This window comes from Schistocerca nitens, chromosome 1 (genome assembly GCF_023898315.1).
Source record: "Schistocerca nitens isolate TAMUIC-IGC-003100 chromosome 1, iqSchNite1.1, whole genome shotgun sequence".
Lineage (NCBI taxonomy): Eukaryota > Metazoa > Arthropoda > Insecta > Orthoptera > Acrididae > Schistocerca > Schistocerca nitens.
The window spans coordinates 1,236,809,226-1,236,831,773 of NC_064614.1; the positions used below are offsets into that span (position 1 = coordinate 1,236,809,226).

Consider the following 22,548-nt stretch of genomic DNA (forward strand, 5'->3'; position numbering starts at 1 on the left):
TTGACCAACAAACTGTGCTCACTAATTGGAAGAAAGCACAGGGAACACCTGTCTACAACAAGGGTAGTAGGAGTTATCAACAAAACTATTTTCTGGTATCTTTGACATCGATTTGTTGTCGAATCTTGGAATATATTCTAGCTCAAACATAATGAGATATCTCGACCAAAATGAGCTCCTCCATGGCACCCAGCATGGATTCCGAAAACATTGATCATGTGAAACCCAATTCACACTTTTCTCGCAAGACATCCCAAGGCTTTGGGTCAAGGCAATCTGGTAGATGCAGTATTTCTTGATTTCTGAAAAGCATTTGATTCAGTACCACATCTATGCTTATTATCAAAGCACACTTATATGGGATATCAAGGGAAATTTGTGACCAGATTGAGAATTTCTTGGATGGAGAGTCATTGACAGATGTGGAAGTAACTTTAGGTGTGCCCCATTGAACTGTACTGGGACCCATGCTGTTCATGTTGAATATTAATAACCTTATGGACAATATTACCAGTAACTGCTGACTTTTTGCTGATGATGCAGTTATCTATAATGAAATGCTTGCCTGAAAGAAGCTATTCAGTCAGATCTTGATAAGATTTCAAAGTGGTGCCAAGATTGGTGAGTTGCTTTAAATGTACAGGAATGTAAAATTGTGCACCTTACAAAATAAAAAAGTGTAGGATCTTATGACTATAGTATTAGTGAGTCACGGTCTTAATTTGTCAGCTCATACAAATACCAGTCCACAACATTTTGCAGCAATATGAAAAGCAATGGTCACACAGGCTGAGTCGTAGGTAAAGAAGGTGACAGAATTTGATTTATTGGTAGAATACTGGGGAAATGCAACTGTTCTACAAAAGTGATTACTTACAAATCACTTGTGCAACACATCCCACAATATTGCCCAAATATGTGGGACCCACACCAAATAAGACTAACAGGTGATACTGAATGTATATGGAGAAGGGCAGCATGAACGGAAACAGGTTTGTTTGATACGTGGGAGAGAGCCACAGAGATGCTGAGGCAATTGAGGGATAGTGAGGATAAGAGTAGATTTATTACAGCATGCATGGAGGCATGCAAACAATCATTCCTTTCACATTCCATAACTGAGTGGTACAGGAAAAACCGTAATTATTGGTACAGCCATGCACTTCAAAGTAATTTGCAGAGTATAGATGTAGATGTAGACCAATGTTTTCAGAATCCATGCTGGTTGGAATGGTGGACATAATTCTGTTGAATATACTTGATCAGGTTTGCACTCGAACATGTTCTAAGATTTTACAACACATGGATATCAAGAAGGTACTCCAGCAGCAACAGCACTGTCCTCGCCCACACTGACTGCCACTGCCTTGTGGTGTCATGGCAGATATTCTTCATGTTTTACTGTCTCAGTTAATACGTAACACTAAACCAAATATCACACTAGACTAATGTGGGACAGCTCAATTGAATGGGCATGTAAAATTCTGATGTAAAAATAATTTTGTTTGTAACGGGAAACAAACTGATGCTTTCTGTCGACAATTGGCTTCACGACTACTTAATGGTCAAAATTTGTTTGGGCTGACTCCAGCTTCACAGTGCAAAAACGAAATTGCAAATAGCTGTTAAAATACCAGAGACAATGCATCTGATGACTCTTCACAAAGATACCTTCTATATATGGAAGGGCCCCTACACGTTCAATGAAACCAACAGTAATCTCATTTGAAGTAACAAGCAGCATATCTGTTCCACTGGACTATTAGGCTGTCAGACAAAATTCATAAATATGAGATGAAAATAATAAATATGAATAACTGTTTATTGTTTACAACTGAGAATTACAAACTCAAAAACTTACATTTTCAGTATATTTAGATTTAAGCTGCACTCAACTCCACTTCCTTTATGCATATACATGGTGCTTCAGATTACTATTAAGACTGATATCTCAATGTACTGTACACTTCTGGGGCATTAATTTTTTGATATGCGATATTTACCACAATGTAAGTGCTACAGTAAACTGGGGCTACAGAATCAGAACGTACTCCCCCCTCCCCCTTTTCAGTCTGGAGTGCAGCAATTGGTACCAATAATGACAGGGCAATGATTTCTGCTATGCCATAAATTGTGGTTATGTCACTAATGATATTGATGTTCATAGCATGAAATGACTGATGAGAGACATTAACATTCAATTACACATATTTTTAACAAATGAGCAGCTACTGTATCCACTGTGAAGTAGACACAACTATGCAAAACATTTAAATAAAACAAGCAGCCAAGTTCTGTCATATTCGGTTCTATTTGCACATAGCCTAAGAAAAATGAGATACATCTTTATATGCATCCCTAATTCCATTATATTCTTCTGACTGTTTAATGCGGAAATTATGACTTCAGCAACAGAATTATGAAATTAAGACACTAACCTCTTGCAAGATGAGCACTATTTCAATCCCAATGCTTCACATACACTAAACTCATTGAACAACTATGCCATGACTAAATAAATCATTTACAAATCCAACGAAGTGTGTTCAAGTTTCATTCGATCCATTAATTTATTACTGTGACCTTCTTGCCTTATGAGTTTCTTTTAAATTCAATTATTTCTTTCACTTGAAGATTGACAATTTAATATAATTTTTTTGGGAAGGTACCAGAGCTGTCCTGAGTACATGAGGACTATGGAAGATCAACAACGTCTGCAAACCCTTGAAGAAATTTTCTTTCCCCAGCTTTGTAACTTTCTTCATTAAGCAAAAGAAAAACCAAAAAGGAAAACCAAATACACGTCAAGATTGTAACTACTACTGTGATAATGCAATAAAATTGTTTTACCTTCACACAGATGGCACTGGACCATGTGTGCGACATCCTCCAATATAGTGTGCACTGTATTAGGTTCAGAGTTACTACCATCATAAGTGGCATCTGAACTGTGCATACCATTAGCCAATCGTTTCCTCCTAAAAGGACCACTCTCCAAATTCTTTCTTTTAGGTGTGTGAAGAGAGTCAATTCTTTTGGTCGGCGTTGTGGGTGATGCATGGATTATAACATTTCTGCTGATGAAATCATCTTCTTCACAATCATCCCTGTTTTGTGAATTTGCGGAATCTTCTAAACTTAGAAGATTTCTCCTACATACAGGATGCCTTCCTATAACATCCTGATTATCTGAAACCTTACTGTTGCTGCTTTTTCCCTCTGAATCCGTGTATGCTCTAAGATAACTTCTTACAACTGCAGCAAACTTTTTGATTTCGTGACTCTGAAGTGACTCTTTTGTTGTTTGTTCATACAATCTTCGTAGTTCTGCAAAAGAATGAAATACATGGAATTAAAATTGTATTTTAGTCACTAGACACTCACTTGACAGTAAAAATTCACTTAAGAACAAATAAATAAAAGTTAGAAAAGTAGATACCCCCAAGAAAATTTTTTTGCTAAGTTTTTTGCCTTGACCAATATACTATGTACACAAATATCACTGTGTGATGGTTTGGATTCCATGTTAACCTGTTAGTTTTGAATGGGTAAGCCTCTTCTTACGATGGGTGAAAACAAGTACATCTTGAACATGACTACATGAAAAACAGTCAAATAACATTATTGCTGATGACTACTTCACTCATGTGATACTAGGGGCAGCTTCAAACAGAAAAACAAAGTTTGAAAGCTCAGCTACAATGTTAAACTTATCAATCAGGGATAAAACTCTGTGGAACATGTGTGTCTTTTGATACTGTAGTATGGCTTTTTTTTTAATACCTTAAAAATGGAGAAAGTATTTCTGACTTAAGTCTTGACTCTAAAAATAGAGCATAACTTTTTTTATGGCTGGTCAACAATCCCATATATTTGTAGATTTTCATGATTTTTAGACCTTTTCTAAAATAAACTGCTGCGAAAAGACTGTAATTATGCAGTAGAAATTCCCTTAGCAGGCTATACTCATCTCTTATTTACAAAGGGCTGTACAGCCAGCTAGGCCTTCTTGTTGGCTGTTTGTATTCCTTTATTCCATTGGCTACTATCATCCTACCAAGAAATCTCTGTTGAAGTCAACTTCTTCAGGTTTGATTTCTACTGTTTAGAGGTCTTGTTTCATGTTTATATGCTAAGTCATTATGGTTTTGTGCTTTACATTGGGGAAAAAATACCATCCACAGCTTCTGCCATCGATTTGTTTGAAGTGATCAAAAAGTTCTGCCTTTTTTGTAGCTCAGTTCTGTTGTTTCCTCTGTGTTTCTGTGGATTTATGTCTTGGCAACATATTCTTGTAACTAGATTTTAACGTAAGTGTACTGATTTGCAACTGTTTTCCTCAACTGCCTAAAGAAATCCTATTTATCAGGCCACCTTGGCTCATCAGGTTTTAAGTTACATTTGCAGTCACTGGACACTGTTTTGGGACATGTATTTTCTTCTTCTTTTTTCTTTGCAGATGGATCTCTTAGGACCACAGGTAATCAACATTTGTTGGCCTTCCTTTTCGCCCAGTATTCCTTCATAAACAACGAATGGGCTAGCTTTCATTGCATAGACATGTATGTCGGTTCGTTTTTCTCTCTTCTTCCTCAAAACCCCGTGTGTGTGTGATTTTTCTGATTTCATTTCTATCATGTAGATTTGGAGACCCTAATTCTCTCAGGTCTTTTTCTGTCTGTACCAGTTGGGTCTTGTAGTTTTGTTCTTTAAAAACGTATGGATTTTGTGTGTTAACCTGTTTGAGTCCATTCTTTCTAAATGCCCCATGAATTGGATTCTTCTCATGCACATTGTGTCTGTTATTTTGGAGATATTTTTATACATTTCTGCATTGGGTTTTGGGTAATGCACACCATCTTTAGTTCTTGGTCCTAGGATTTTCCTCATTATTTTACATTCTTTCACTTCTAATTCCTCTTTTAGTGTTCTGTGTTGAAGGTTTAGTGTCTCAGATGTGTAGAGAGCTTCGGGTTTAATTACTGTTTTGTAGTGTCGTATTTTGCAGTTCCATGAGAGACTCTTTTTGTTGTAAATGTTTTTTGTTACTTGAAATGCCGTCTCCATCTTCTGGACTCTTGATCTGACAGATTTCTTTTCATTACAATTTTCTGCAATCCATTCACCTAAATATTTAAATTCTTTAACTCGAGAGATGTAGTTATTACCAATTTTGAGATCAGAAGGTGCATCTTTGATATCAGTCATAAATTTTGTTTTTTCAAATGAAATTTGTAATCCTATTTTTTCTGCCTTCTCTTGTAATAATTCTAGCTGTTTCTGTGTATCGGTAATGTCTTGTGCGATCAGTGCCATGTCATCAGCAAATGCTACACAGTCTAATTCTATGCCCTTACGGCTTGGTCCCAGTCTGTATGCTGGTGCACCTGCTTTTCTCCATTCACTAACAAGTTTTTCAAGAGCACAATTGAAGAGCACTGGGGACAGTACATCCCCTTGTCGTACTCCTGTGTCTATTTCAAATTCTGTGCTCAATTCTCCCATAAATTTTACTTTGGATTTGGTCTCTGTGAGTGTTTCTTTTATGATGCTTGTTGTCTTTTGATCTAGTCCAAATTCTGCTAATACTTCAAAAAGGGATTCTCGGTCTATACTGTCATATGCTTTTTTAAAGTCGACAAATGTGATGACATAACTTTTGTCTGAAGTACTACGCAAATATTTCATTGAGTTTTTCAAGTTAAGGATTTGTTGCATGATCAACCTTTTCTGAATCCACCGTATTTGCCTTGTTTTGAATCCAGCTGAGGTTCTGCTCTGTTTAGTAGGACTTTAGACAGAATTTTGTATGTTATTGACAATAAAGAGATTCCACGATAGTTGTTGGGGTCTGTTTTACTTCCTTTTTTGTACAGAGGATGTATGATTGCTGTCTTCCAATCTGTGGGGATTTTTTCAGTTTTCGAGATTTCATGTATAATTTCTTTGAGTTTTGCAATAAGATTTTCTCGTGCATTTTTCCATAATTCTGCGATGATTTGGTCTTCTACTGGTGCTTTGTTATTTTTCAGTGACTGAATTATGTCTTTAATCTCCTGTAAACTTGGTGGCTTTGGGTTTCGTTGTGTGTGATGGAACTCAAATTTTTCTGCAGGCTTTTCACAATTCAGTAATTTAGAAAAGTATTTTGCTAGAATTTCACAGTTTTCAGTGTTGGCATGGGCAATTTCCCCATGTTCATTTTTGAATTGGAGTGATGGAGGAGAGTACTTTGTTCATTTTTGTTTGAATACTCTGTAGAAATTTCGGGAATTGTTTTTCTTGAAATCATTTTCTATGTCTTGCAATTTTTTTGTCTTTGTGTTGTTTACAGACTGTTCGTATTGCTTTTGTGACTGTTTTCCTGGTATCTTTGAGATCTTGCAGGGTCTTTTGATTTTTGTTGCACAACCAATTTTTCCATACCTGTTGTCTGAGATTTATAAGTTGGTCACACTCATCTGTCCACCATGGGTGTTTACATGTTCTTGTTTGCGGTGCTACAGTTTCAGCTGCTTTTAAAAGTCCTGCTTGCAGTTGTTGCCAATTTTGTGGTTTTAAATGTTGTGTTTCTTTTGTAAATTGTTCATTACCATTTATCTTTTGTACATAATATGTGTTTTAATTATAGATAACTCATTATATTTGGTAATTTATTTGAAGTTTTTGTTTTCATTCCCAAAGTGCCTTTTTTCCCTTCACATTATTGATGCCCCCATATTTTGCTTGGAGTTTTGCTGCTGTACTTTTAATGTTAGTAGACAAGCCTGTTAGGTGATCTTTTAGTAGATCTGATTTGAATGTTGGCACTTCTTACATCATTTGACAAGAAGGTGATGTTGATAAAAGGTAGAAAGTCTACAGTGAGCCCTCTAAGTGATCAGAGGACAATAGCATGCTTCAGTTGACTTCAATATTCAGGCATGTGTGATTTTTCTGAGAAAACTGTCAAGAAGTGTTAGAAGGAACAGTTACCTTGCCTGCCTCCTAGTCTGAATTCAGAGAAATATGTGATACATCCTAGAGAATTAGTTTTTGACTTCCTGCCTGCCAAGATAACTTGAATTATGTGCAACAATTTTAGGTTCATCTGGAACTTATTAGGTGCTTAATACGACCTTGCTGTCTACCATGAATATTTTCTTTAATTTATTTTTATTTTTATTAATGAACTAACTTTAGTATAATTCTCTTTTTTCCATTAATAGTACACTATAAATCAATTTGTGTTTTAGAAAAATCATAACTTTTTGTCTCTCATTAAGAATGACAAACTCTGTATTGTTAAGCAGAGGTGGGAAAAAAAGGAAGCTGAACAGAAAAACAACCACAATTTCAAACCCAAACAACTTTCCAAGTCAACAACAACAGAATACAACAGCATTGGATAAAGAGCTCAGTAATGTGTACTGAGTCAAATTAAGTGATCAGAATGCTGATGATTGGATGGGAAATTAAGCAACTTTGCCAACAACTGCAATTGAGAAAAAGCCACAGTTGCTTTGGTGAAGGTCTAATAAAACACAAGAGGTGTGTGCAAGCATCATTGTCAACATTTTTAAATAAAATCTAAAAACCTGAGAGCATGAAAATACTACAAACAAAATTATATTACATAACAATGTAAATGAAGACAGAGGAATGACCGTGAATAACTCAATAAGCAGGGAAAGTTGAGTTTTTTAATGATATGGGATGAGATATCCATATTCACTACGGACGAACTTCCACCCCCACCCTTCACATAATATAAAATTACAATTTAATTGATGTTATATGAAATTCTCTTGACTACAGCAGATATGAAGAATAAAAATGGACATGAAATCAACAAAAAACAAAAGATACAAGTTGGAAATAAAGGAAGACAAAGGTATGGTTAGGCAATAAAGAAACAATGCCGCGCTAAACCATGTAGTAATGTTTTTCATACAAGACACTGACTTGAAAAAAATACAAGAGAAGATTCACTAACAACTACAAAACGACATTTGAAACTTCCTGGCAGATTAAAACTCTGAGCTGGACCGAGACTCGAACTTGGGACCTTTGCCTTTCCTGGTCAAGTTCTCTACTGGGAGGTAGGAGACAAGGTACTGGCAGAAGTAAAGCTGTGAGGATGAGTCATGAGTCACACATGGGTAGCTCAGCTGGTACAGCAGTTGTCTGCAAAAGGCAAAGGTCCCGAGTTCAAGTCTCGGTCCAGCACACAGTTTTAACCTGCTAGGAAGTTTCATATCAGTGCACACACTGCTGCAGAGTGAAAATTTCATTCTGAAAATGACATTTGTTTACACATGATATGTTGGTTATCTTCTTGTGCGTCCAGCAAATGTGAGCCCACAGTAAAGGAACGTCAGTACTCTCTGTGCCTTTCAGCCAAGTTATAGATTAGACAAATACTCTTATTTGAGCCATGAGTTCACCATTTGATTTCAAGATGCCATGAAAGTTTAATTTTTACTTAATAAATTTGTATTTTATGTGAACCACACTGGGTGAATCATGAACCGTAGACTTTTATCTCCATGTTCTCATCATCATTATTTATACTTAGTTGTCTAGCCTACACAAAAGAAAACCAAGAGCACTACAGATTAAGGCAATCATTCCATTGTCACAACACACTTCACAAAGAAAAGATTGACCAACCTTTTACAAGTCTAAGCAAGACTCACAACAGCTATACATACATTGGAGTAAAACTGTTCAATGCACTGCCACCAGAAGCACATACTACCTCATTAAAAACCTGTAGAAATATTCTACAAAACTGGCTTACAAAGAAGACTTTCTATGGCACAGAGGAATTTTCTAATTGTGTCAAGAAAGAGCAAAATTTTAACTTATACTACACATATGTTTGATTGCAAATCTACTTGATTCAACTGTTTTCTTTATTATTACATGTCCCATTATATATTATTCAGTTTGTATAAACTACTGACATCAGTAGCATGCAAAATGCTCAAGGATGAAAACAAATAAGTAAAAAAAACAGTAAAAGTTAAACTGACAAAAGCAGATACTAAAAATGATTTAGAGCTTGGGATCAGCCTATCACCACTTTACTTTAATGTATGTATCATAGAATCAAAGAAACCTGCACAGTTAAAAAAAGTTAAAGGAGAACAGAGATTACATAACAAATCTGGCAGTAACGAATACTTAAGAGAAATGTTAAATGTAATGTGCCAGTTTCTTTGCACTTTTTTTGCAGCTGAAAGTGATGAAGAGTGGTATATATATTTGTTAAACATTGAAATTGGGAAAGACACAGCTGAAGAGTAAGAAGTTTGCTAATAATAGCATGGTTGCATAACACACTAAAGAAAAGACAAAATTAAGGAGCAGAGTAGTGCAAGCAAAGGAAGTTTCCTTCGACAATAACAGTATTAGAATTAATTATCAGTGAAGAATTGAAGCAGCAGTACAAGGCAAAAAAGGCACTAATTACAGACTGGACTATGTAACAAATTATTGTAGACATGAGTGTAACGTGTGTGCAAAAATTAAGAGGTTGACTGTAATATTCCTCTAGTGCCAAATAATCTGTTATGCATGTTCTATCACAGGTCTCAATAATGTGCAGATCAGGACAATGTGTAGCTGAGTGTCTGCATGTTCTCATATGAAAGCTATTAGAAGAAAAATTCAAATATGAGCTACAATCATAAGCACTTTGTTTATATTCCAGTACACTGTAGAATGCTTCCCTTATACATATTGAGAGGTTATCTTTCATAACATTTTTGTGTCAAAAGTATCCACTCCACCTGAGAAAACTAGCTTATAACCACAGAAGATTAATTAAAATGAAACTGTACTGCTAAAAAGAATGGAATAACAACAGAAACACATAAAATGTAAATAACTACAAAGAATACAGGCACATTCATAAAAATTTCAAGTCTGGCATCAATTTCTTGCAGAATTATGGAACATATACTGTGTGCATGTATAATGTAATTCCTGGAGACCAGACACCTTCTACGTATGAAATCAGTGTGGTTTGCAGAAAGGACTGATCATGGGAAACTCAGCTTGCTCTTTTCATTCTAGGAACCCAGAAGGTTCAAGATGGCCTAACTCTGGATGACGCCACACTGCCCAATTTCCAGATATCTTTTGATACAGTTCCCCAGTCACGTAGTAAACACAAATAGATATGGAACTCGAATTCAGACTACCTTGCCAACAGAACTCAGCATATCATTCTTAATGGGGAGGCCTTGTCAGAACTGAAGGTAGCATCCAACATACCTTAACATAGTGTGACAGGGCCACAACCATTCATGATATATGTATAATGAATAAATGATCTGGTGGACAACGCCTACAGTCCTGTGAGGCTGTTTGCAGACAACACAGATGTGGTACAGTTAAGTAATACCTTATAAACTTGTTACAAAATGCAGAAACTTGTAGGTAATCAGTATGTGATGCAAAGAATGGATGCTGGTTTTCAAGATAAAAAATGTATGTAGTAAGTGTAAACAGAAAAAAAGAATTCAATATCATTCGACTACACAAGTGACAATCAATCACAGGAATCGGACACAACCTAGGAGTTTCTGCCTGGAGTGGTATAAGGCGAAATGATCACATAAAATTTAACTGTGCGAAAGGTATGTAGCAGACTATCATTTATTGGAAGAATCCTTAAAAATAAGTGTAAGTCATGAATGAAAGAGCTCACTGGCAAAACTACTGTCTGTCCAATTCTTGAGTACTATTCATCAGCCTGGGATCCTAACCGAGTTCGATCAGTGAAAAAGATAAGATTCAAAGAAGATTTGCACTAAATGGTAGGTCAGTGTAAGAGTGCCACAGAAATGTCCAATGAACTACAGTGGCAGACACTGGAAGAAAGGTGTTGCTACATGCACAGAGCCTTATTCACAAAGTTCCAGGAACTCACGCGCCAAAATGAGTCGAGAAGCCTGTTACCATTTAACTGAACATACATCTGCACAATGATCACGACACCAAAATTAGAGAAATTCAGCCTTATACAAGAGTTTTCTGAAGTTTTTTCCCCATGCACTGTCGACATGGATGGAATACAGAAGACGGAAAATAATAGGAGTATGAAGAGTACTCTCCGCCCAACACTGTACAGTGACACACACAGTACTGATGAAGATATGAAAGTCACCAAAGATAACATTCCTAACTGTAAAATTTTATGTATAACATTAGAACATTAACAGAAGGTCTTGTCTTTAGTGGGCAGGCACAACTCACAGCCCATCCTCACAGCTTCATATATGCCACTACCACCATTTTCCTCCTTTCCAAACTTCACACACTCTCTTCTGCATATCTTGCTGCACTAGCACTTCTGGAGGAAAAGACACCACAGAGGACTTATGTACAGCCTAGAGGATACCTTACAGAATAATTTACACTCTGCATCAGTGTGTGCCAGACTGGGACTCAAACCCGGTACCTTGCCACTGTGGACAATGTGTGCCTCATGATCCGCACTCACTTCTGCCAGTACTACTTTAGTATATTCCAAACTTCACAGAACCACTGTTAGATTGCTAGTGGCACTAGCCCTCCTGGAAGAAAGGATACCACAGAGATACAGCTTAGCCACATCCTAGTATGCTGTTTCTGGAATTGAAGGGAATGTCTGATTTATAAACAAAATGGCTGATTCATTCTGGAAACAATTTTCTATGTTGTAGCTAACCCATTTCTTCACGACATGCATTCTGCCCAAAATGCAAGTCCAGGTGAGGCTATGAGGATTATGGGAAGTAAGAGAAAAGTACCATCAGAAGTGAAGTTGTAAGGGTACTTTTATGATGCAGTCACACTGTGCGAAGTTCACTGATAGGCGCTGTTGGCACATGACACGTTGCTGCTCGTTGGGTGCCTTGTTCATTTAGACAGCAGCCTCACTGTTCATTGACAGCCGGGAGTAATTACCTGCAGATGTTCACATATCAAGTGCAGTGCTAGCAGCATCAAAGGTGGCACTGCTGGAGTGACCACGAAGTAATCAATCACAGCTCACATTTCAGGACATGGCGATGGTTGCAGTGCGAAACACAAATCAGCTCGATATCACTGCTAGGAAAAGTTCATAGTAAGCAGTGATAGGACTGGTTAAATGGACCAGTAAGATGCAGTGGGTCCGATTCATTATTATAACCGTGCCATGACAGTAAGCAGTGATGTGGCAGCATCCACACACCCTAAGGGTGGATCACAAGTTATGCATGGATAGCTTGGTTGTTGTGAGCATTCCCACCAAAAGGCGAGGTTCTGGGTGTGAGTCCCTGCTCCAGCACAGTGTTCTAATCCGCCGGGAAATTTCAAAACATTGCACACACTGCTGCAGAATGAAAAATTCATTCAAATCACACATCCTATTAACATGTGACGTACAAGTACTGACGCCTACCATAAGCACTGCACACTGGTTTTTAAATTATCACTGGACAAGGAATCCACAAAACAAGATTTTGGCATTAAAGGCATATTAGAATGACAGCTGAATCTCAACAGCTGAAAGGACATGTTGGAGCAATGGCTTATGCCACATTTACAGCCATACATGGAGACTTCCTTTTGCGACAGTGCTCCATCGTACTTCCTTTCAGACATTTGTGATTACTCAAAGCCAAAGTGCCTCAGCATTAGACTGGATGTACTTGCTTCATGAGTTTACTTTTACCCCATGACGGGTTGCGATACATTTAAAGCAAGAGATTGATTATTGTATTGATGTTTTCCATATCACAAGTGGTGCCAATACTGAGCATCTGTAACGTGAGTTAAGAAATTGGAGAGATACTCCATTCACTGAGATGTATCTATTTTCTGAATGTCTTGTAGTTTCTGAACAGTTGCTTCTGAACTCCTGGATGTACTTATGACTAACCCTGTACCTAAGCCACAAGCCAATGTGCAGTGCCTCGCACAAGGTACTTTTTACCAAAATCAGCAACTTATATTCTAATCCATTCATTCATTGAATGAGGGAAAGATAAGTTTATATGTCTCTGACAGCCCCTCAGAATTATTGATATCCTTGAGAGAACATAGCATCACAAAACTATTCCACCTGGCATACATGGTATACGAAACTCACAAAACACTCTCAGACTTCAAGCTGCAAGGCAGTGGCCATGCACTTATCCAAAAGCTCTCCTTTAATTTAACTGAGTGCAACATTTTCCAATCCTGTGTCTGCAGGTGCACGACTTTCATCGCCACAGGTGCTGTACTGAAATCGCACCGTAATTAACCAATTAAAAATAAGGCAGTTGTGATTATTACAGAACTGTTAGCTTAGTAAGCCATAGTTGCAAAATATTGACACAAATTATACACAGAAGAACTGGAAAACTTGGGAAAAATCAGCTTAGGTAATGGGGAAATGTAGGAATAAGTTAGACAAAACTGACCTTACGACTTGTCACAAAATATGGAATGAAGAAAAGGATACATACATTTATAGCAATTGCAGATTTACAGGAAGTTTTTGGCAACATTCACTGGAATACTCTCTTTGAAATTCTGAAGGTCACATGGATAAAAATACAGAGTGAAATATTATTTACAACTTGGAGACCAAAACCAAACTGCAGTTGCAGAAATTGAAGGACATCAAAGCGTGGCAGCAATAGAGTTGAGAGTGAGAGAGGGCTGTAGCCTATTTTCATATTATTTACCAGCTGCTATCCACAGCTGCACTCCCATATCAGTAGTATTGTAACGATGAATGATGACGATGATTCACTTGAAAGCATGAGAAAGATGATGAGACTTACCAAACAAAAGCGCTGGCAGGTCGATAGACACACAAACAAACACAAATATACACACAAAATTCAAGCTTTCGCAACAAACTGTTGCCTCATCAGGAAAGAGGGGAGGAGAGGGAAAGACGAAAGGATGTGGGTTTTAAGGGAGAGGGTAAGGAGTCATTCCAATCCCGGGAGCGGAAAGACTTACCTTAGGGGGAAAAAAGGACAGGTATACACTCGCACACACACACATATCCATCCACACATACAGACACCAGGGAAACTACTGGCAAAAACAGAAGGAGGAAATAAGACGACAGAAAAGACTTCGAAATGTAACAGTGACAATAACAAACGTCATTGTTGGGTTCAAATTAATGATATGAATATAACAGAGGGAAACATTCCACGTGGAAAAAAAATATATCTAAAAAGAAAGATGTGAGACTTACCAAACAAAAGCGCTGGCAGGTTTATATATATATATATATATATATATATATATATATATATATATATATATATATATATATATATATATATATATATCTAAAAAGAAAGATGATGAGACTTACCAAACAAAAGCGCTGGCAGGTCGATAGACACACAAACAAACACAAATATACACACAAAATTTTTGTCTTTAAATATGTCTGCTTGTGTCTGTATGTGTGGATGGATATGTGTGTGTGTGCGAGTGTATACCTGTCCTTTTTTCCCCCTAAGGTAAGTCTTTCCGCTCCCGGGATTGGAATGACTCCTTACCCTCTCCCTTAAAACCCACATCCTTTCGTCTTTCCCTCTCCTCCCCCTCTTTCCTGATGAGGCAACAGTTTGTTGCGAAAGCCTGAATTTTGTGTGTATATTTGTGTTTGTTTGTGTGTCTATCGACCTGCCAGCGCTTTTGTTTGGTAAGTCTCATCATCTTTCTTTTTAGATATATTTTTTCCACGTGGAATGTTTCCCTCTGTTATATATATATATATATATATATATATATATATATATATAAAAACAAAGATGATGTGACTTACCAAATGAAAGTGCTGGCAGGTCGACAGACACACAAACGAACACAAACATACACACAAAATTCAAGCTTTCGCAACAAACTGTTGCCTCATCAGGAAAGCGAAAGCTTGAATTTCGTGTGTCCCATGCCACTTTCCTTGATGTTGACCTCCACCTGTCCAATGGCCAGCTTCACACGTCCGTCCACATCAAACCCACCAACAAGCAACAGTACCTCCATTACGACAGCTGCCACCCATTCCACATCAAACGGTCCCTTCCCTACAGCCTAGGTCTTCGTGGCAAACGAATCTGCTCCAGTCCGGAATCCCTGAAGCATTACACCAACAACCTGACAACAGCTTTCGCATCCCGCAACTACCCTCCCGACCTGGTACAGAAGCAAATAACCAGAGCCACTTCCTCATCCTCTCAAACCCAGAACCTCCCACAGAAGAACCACAAAAGTGCCCCACTTGTGACAGGATACTTTCCGGGACTGGATCAGATTCTGAAGGTGGCTCTCCAGCAGGGATACGACTTCCTCAAATCCTGCCCTGAAACGAGATCCATCCTTCATGAAATCCTCCCCACTCCACCAAGAGTGTCTTTCCGCCGTCCACCTAACCTTCGTAGCCTCTTAGTTCATCCCTATGAAATCCCCAAACCACCTTCCCTACCCTCTGGCTCCTACCCTTGTAACCGCCCCCGGTGTAAAACCTGTCCCATGCACCCTCCCACCACCACCTACTCCAGTCCTGTAACCCGGAGGGTGTACACAATCAAAGACAGAGCCACGTGTGAAAGCACCCACGTGATCTACCAATTGACCTGCCTACACTGTGATGCATTCTATGTGGGAATGACCAGCAACAAACTGTCCATTCGCATGAATGGACACAGGCAGACAGTGTTTCTTGGTAATGAGGATCACCCTGTGGCTAAACATGCCTTGGTGCACGGCCAGCACATCTTGGCGCAGTGTTACACCGTCCGGGTTATCTGGATACTTCCCACTAACACCAACCTATCCGAGCTCCGGAGATGGGAACTTGCTCTACAATATATCCTCTCTTCTCGTTATCCACCAGGCCTCAATCTCCGCTAATTTCAAGTTGCCGCCACTCATACCTCACCTGTCATTCAACAACATCTTTGCCTCTGCACTTCTGCCTCGACTGACATCTCTGCCCAAACTCTTTGTCTTTAAATATGTCTGCTTGTGAGATGTCTGCTTGTGTCTGTATATGTGTGGATGGATATGTGTGTGTGTGTGCGCGAGTGTATACCCCCTTTTTTCCCCCTAAGGTAAGTCTTTCCGCTCCCGGGATTGGAATGACTCCTTACCTTCTCCCTTAAAACCCATATCCTTTCGTCTTTCCCTCTCCTTCCCTCTTTCCTGATGAGGCAACAGTTTGTTGCGAAAGCTTAAATTTTGTGTGTATGTTTGTGTTCGTTTGTGTGTCTGTCGACCTGCCAGCACTTTCATTTGGTAAGTCACATCATCTTTGTTTTTAGATATATTTTTCCTACGTGGAATGTTCCCCCCCCCCCCCCCCCTCTCTCTCTCTATATATATATATATATATATATATATATATATATATATATATGATGTGACTTACCAAATGAAAGTGCTGGCAGGTCGACAGACACACAAACATACACACAAAATTCAAGCTTTCGCAACAAACTGTTGCCTCGTCAGGAAAGAGGGAAGGAGAGGGAAAGACGAAAGGATGTGGGTTTTAAGGGAGAGGGTAAGGAGTCATTCCAATCCCGGGAGCGGAAAGACTTACCTTAGGGGAAAAAAAGGACGGGTATACACTCGCACACACACACATATACAGACACAAGCAGACATATTCAAAGACGAAGAGTTTGGGCAGAGATGTCAGTCGAAGCGAAAGTGCAGAGGCAAGGATGTTGTTGAATGACAGGTGAGGTATGAGTGGCGGCAACTTGAAATTAGCGGAGATTGAGGCCTGGTGGGTAACGGGAAGAGAGTATATATTGAAGAGCAAGTTCCCATCTCCAGAGTTCGGATAGGTTGGTGTTAGTGGGAAGTATCCAGATAACCCGGACGGTGTAACACTGTGCCAAGATGTGCTGGCCGTGCACCAAGGCATGTTTAGCCACAGGGTAATCCTCATTACCAATAAACACTGTCTGCCTGTGTCCATTCATGCGAATGGACAGTTTGTTGCTGGTCATTCCCACATAGAATGCGTCACAGTGTAGGCAGGTCAGTTGGTAAATCACGTGGGTGCTTTCACACGTGGCTCTGTCTTTGATCGTGTACACCTTCCGGGTTACAGGACTGGAGTAGGTGGTGGTGGGAGGGTGCACGGGACAGGTTTTACACCGGGGGCGGTTACAAGGGTAGGAGCCAGAGGGTAGGGAAGGTGGTTTGGGGATTTCATAGGGATGAACTAACAGGTTACGAAGGTTAGGTGGACAGCGGAAAGACACTCTTGATGGAGTGGGGAGGATTTCATGAAGGATGGATCTCATTTCAGGGCAGGATTTGAGGAAGTCGCATCCCTGCTGGAGAGCCACATTCAGAGTCTGGTCCAGTCCCGGAAGGTATCCTGTCACAAGTGGGGCACTTTTGTGGTTCTTCTGTGGGAGGTTCTGGGTTTGAGGGGATGAGGAAGTGGCTCTGGTTATTTGCTTCTGTACCAGCTTGGGAGGGTAGTTGCGGGATGCGAAAGCTGTTGTCAGGTTGTTGGTGTAATGGTTCAGGTATTCCGGACTGGAGCAGATTCGTTTGCCACGAAGACCTAGGCTGTAGGGAAGGGACCGTTTGATGTGGAATGGGTGGCAGCTGTCATAATGGAGGTACTGTTGCTTGTTGGTGGGTTTGATGTGGACGGACGTGTGAAGCTGACCACTGGACAGATGGAGGTCAACGTCAAGGAAAGTGGTGTGGGATTTGGAGTAGGACAAGGTGAATCTGATGGAACCAAAGGAGTTGAGGTTGGAGAGGAAATTCTGGAGTTCTTCTTCACTGTGAGTCCAGATCATGAAGATGTCATCAATAAATCTGTACCAAACTTTGGGTTGGCAGGCCTGGGTAACCAAGAAGGCTTCCTCTAAGTGACCCATGAATAGGTTGGCGTACGAGGGGGCCATCCTGGTACCCATGGCTGTTCCCTTTAATTGTTGGTATGTCTGGCCTTCAAAAGTGAAAAAGTTGTGTGTCAGGATGAAGCTGGCTAAGGTAATGAGGAAAGAGGTTTTAGGTAGGGTGGCAGGTGATCGGCGTGAAAGGAAGTGCTCCATTGCAGCGAGGCCCTGGACGTGCGGAATATTTGTGTATAAGGAAGTGGCATCAATGGCTACAAGGATGGTTTCCGGGGGTAACAGATTGGGTAAGGATTCCAGGCGTTCGAGAAAGTGGTTGGTGTCTTTGATGAAGGATGGGAGACTGCATGTAATGGGTTGAAGGTGTTGATCTACGTAGGCAGAGATACATTCTGTGGGGGCTTGGTAACCAGCTACAATGGGGCGGCCGGGATTATTGGGTTTGTGAATTTTAGGAAGAAGGTAGAAGGTAGGGGTGCGGGGTGTCGGTGGGGTCAGGAGGTTGATGGAGTCAGGTGAAAGGTTTTGGAGGGGGCCTAAGGTTCTGAGGTTTCCTTGAAGCTCCGCCTGGACATCGGGAATGGGATTACCTTGGCAAACTTTGTATGTGGTGTTGTCTGAAAGCTGACGCAGTCCCTCAGCCACATACTCCTGACGATCAAGTAACACGGTCGTGGAACCCTTGTCCGCCGGAAGAATGACGATGGATTGGTCAGCCTTCAGATCACGCATAGCCTGGGCTTCAGCAGTGGTGATGTTGGGAGTAGGATTAAGGTTTTTTAAGAAGGATTGAGAGGCAAGGCTGGAAGTCAGAAATTCCTGGAAGGTTTGGAGAGGGTGATTTTGAGGAAGAGGAGGTGGGTCCCGCTGTGACGGAGGACGGAACTGTTCCAGGCAGGGTTCAATTTGGATAGTGTCTTGGGGTGTTGGATCATTAGGAGTAGGATTAGGATCATTTTTCTTAGTGGCAAAGTGATATTTCCAGCAGAGAGTACGAGTGTAGGACAGTAAATCTTTGACGAGGGCTGTTTGGTTGGATCTGGGAGTGGGGCTGAAGGTGAGGCCTTTGGATAGGACAGAGGTTTCGGATTGGGAGAGAGGTTTGGAGGAAAGGTTAACTACTGAATTAGGGTGTTGTGGTTCCAGATTGTGTTGATTGGAATTTTGAGGTTTTGGAGGGAGTGGAGCTGGAAGTGGGAGATTGAGTAGATGGGAGAGACTGGGTTTGTGTGCAATGAGAGGAGGTTGAGGTTTGCTGGAAAGGTTGTGAAGGGTGAGTGAGTTGCCTTTCCGGAGGTGGGAAACCAGGAGATTGGATAGTTTTTTGAGGTGGAGGGTGGCATGCTGTTCTAATTTGCGGTTGGCCTGTAGGAGGATGCTCTGAACAGCCGGTGTGGATGTGGGAGAGGAAAGATTGAGGACTTTTATTAAGGATAGGAGTTGACGGGTGTGTTCATTGGCTGAGTTGATGTGTAGGTGAAGGATTAGGTGGGTGAGGGCAATGGATTGTTCAGTTTGGAACTGGTATAGGGACTGATGGAAAGAAGGGTTGCAGCCAGAGATGGGAACTTTAAGTGTGAGGCCTTTGGGTGTAATGCCAAATGTCAGACAAGCCTGAGAAAATAGAATATGGGAGCGTAATCTGGCTAGGGCGAAGGCATGTTTGCGGAGGGCATGTAAATAAAACTTAATGGGGTCGTTGTGGGGGTGTGACATGGTATTAGAAGGTGGAAAGTGTAACATGAGGCTGAAATGAAAATGAAATAAAATATATGGGGAGAGATAAAGGTGAACTGGAAAGTAACTGGAGATCTGGTGTGAAAAAGGGCGAAAAAGTGTTGGTTACAGCTGGGCTATGTCGGACTTGGGTTGGTAGACAACGATGTGCACAACGGTTAGGTGGCTGTGTTGCCGCCAAAACACGTTAAAGGACAGAGAAATTCGGGAAAATTTCGAAAAAACTGCGTGTAAATGTATTAAAAGGAGTGGTTTTGTGGTGGCAGATTATGAAAATGAGGCTAACAATTGTCTGACGAAGAATTAATGACGTTAAAACCTGTGGGAAGCGGCTAAAAATTATCAGTGATGTGGGAAAAATGGAAATGGAAATAAAGCGAAAATTATTAGAACTAGCCGAAATGGTTGTTTAATAGGTGAAAGGAACTGTTTGTGAACTAGAAATGGTGGATTTTATAGCAGCGGTAGTGTTGAAAGCGGAAAAAAATTTTTTGGTTGTGGTTTGGAAGTGGGTTACATATTATTGAGTATATATAGGCAGGATAAAATTGTATAGTAGATTACGGTAAAAAGGAGAAGGTGAATACAAAGTGACACTACTGGCAAAAACAGAAAGAGAAAATAAGACAACAGAAAAGATTTCAAAATGCAACAGTGACAATAACAAACGTAATTGTTGGGTTCAAATTAATGATATGAATATAATAGAGGGAAACATTCCACGTGGGAAAAATATATCTAAAAACAAAGATGATGTGACTTACCAAACGAAAGCGCTGGCAGGTCGATACACACACAAACATACACAAACATACACACAAAATTCTAGCTTTCGCAACCAACGGTTGCTTCGTCAGGAAAGAGGGAAGGAGAGGGAAAGACGAAAGGATGTGGGTTTTAAGGGAGAGGGTAAGGAGTCATCCCAATCCCGGGAGCGGAAAGACTTACCTTAGGGGGAAAAAAGGACGGGTATACACTCGCACACACGCACATATCCATCCACACATATACAGACACAAGCAGACATATTCAAAGACAAAGAGTATGGGCAGAGATATCAGACGAGGCGGAAGTGCAGAGGCAAAGATGTTGTTGAATGACAGGTGAGGTATGAGTGGCGGCAACTTGATATTAGCGGAGATTGAGGCCTGGTGGGTAACGGGAAGAGAGGATATATTGAAGAGCAAGTTCCCATCTCCAGAGTTCGGATAGGTTGGTGTTAGTGGGAAGTATCCAGGTAACCCGGACAGTGTAACACTGTGCCAAGATGTGCTGGCCGGGCACCAAGGCATGTTTAGGCACAGGGTGATCCTCATTACCAAAAAACACTGTCTGCTTGTGTCCATTCATGCGAATAGACAGTTGTTGCTGGTCATTCCCACATAGAATGCGTCACAGTGTAGGCAGGTCAGTTGGTAAATCACGTGGGTGCTTTCACACGTGGCTCTGCCTTTGATCGTGTACACCTTCCGGGTTACAGGACTGGAGTAGGTGGTGGTGGGAGGGTGCATGGGACAGGCTTTACACTGGGGGCGGTTACAAGGGTAGGAGCCAGAGGGTAGGGAAGGTGGTTTGGGGATTTCATAGGGATGAACTAACAGGTTACGAAGGTTAGGTGGACGGCGGAAAGACACTCTTGGTGGAGTGGGGAGGATTTCATGAAGGATGGATCTCATTTCAGGGCAGGATTTGAGGAAGTCGTATCCCTGCTGGAGAGCCACATTCAGAGTCTGGTCCAGTCCCGGAAAGTATCCTGTCACAAGTGGGGCACTTTTGTGGTTCTTCTGTGGGAGGTTCTGGGTTTGAGGGGATGAGGAAGTGGCTCTGGTTATTTGCTTCTGTTCAGGCCTCAAAATATATATATATATATATATAAGATACAGATGTTGAGGCTAGTGAAAGTGACTTCGATTCAGAAACATCTGACGACGAGACACTACTGCAGCAGACGGTACCTAGTGAATTTGTGCGTGCTAGTTCAAATCGTATTCAATATTTGTTCAGTGGTACAGTTTTGCCTCTAAAACAAAACGATGTGATGAGTTGTTTTATGTGTTTTGTGGATGATGCTTTGTGCACAATGATAGCTGAACAGACGAACTTATAAGCAGAACAGTTCATAGCTTCTCATCCCAATTTAGCAGCACGCTCCAGGGTTCACAGTTGGCAGAACACTACACGCGACGAGGTAAAAACACTTATTGGAATGCTTGTACTTCAAGGAATTCTTCACAAACCAGACCACAAAATGTACTTTTCAAAGAGGGAATCAGTTGACACACCTTTCTTCAGGAAAGGATGAGTGAAAAGTGGTTTCATCTTCTATTGAAATTCCTCCACTTTGCTGACAATACCTCATATGATACACTAGGCACTATCAGCAGAAAACTGTTCAAAATTCACCCCATTATGGAGCATCTGCGTCGTAAATTCAGATCAGTGTACATGCCAGAAAGGAACATCACCGTTGGTGAATCGTTGTTGTTCTGGAAAGGACGGCTTGGATGGAAGCAATATATTCCATCAAAGCGTAGCAGATTTGGCATCAAATTGTACGAACTTTGTGAAAGCAGTTCCGGGTATGTATGAAACTTTATTGTTTACACTGGAAAGGACACTAATTATGGTAGCCACTATACAGACGAAAAAATAACCTCTCAAATTGTTTTAAAGCTTGCACACGATCTACTCGGGAAAGGCCACTGTATTTATTGTGACAACTGGTACACCAGTACAGATTTGGTGGACAAATTAACCAGCAATAACACCAATGTTGTCGGCACAATGCGGCAAGACAGGAAGGGGTTCCCTGACTTCGTAAAAAAGGAAAAACTGAAGAAAGGGGAGTACATAACAGGGTAAAAAGGCAAGCAGATGGTAATGAAATGGAAAGACAAAAGAGATGTTGTTATGGTCAGCACCTTCCATGACGATACATTTGTAAATG

The 22,548-nt window shown here is 40.4% G+C and overlaps 1 protein-coding gene across 1 annotated transcript in view; it reads right to left on the reverse strand.

The window, feature by feature from the left end:
- LOC126239761 (uncharacterized) overlaps positions 1-22,548 on the reverse strand; it is a 148,374-nt gene that overhangs the window by 30,238 nt on the left and 95,588 nt on the right. Inside the window, exon 9 of the mRNA XM_049947883.1 lies at positions 2,851-3,327. Coding sequence (XP_049803840.1) covers positions 2,851-3,327 — 477 coding nt within the window. The remainder of the gene's footprint in view (positions 1-2,850; positions 3,328-22,548) is intronic.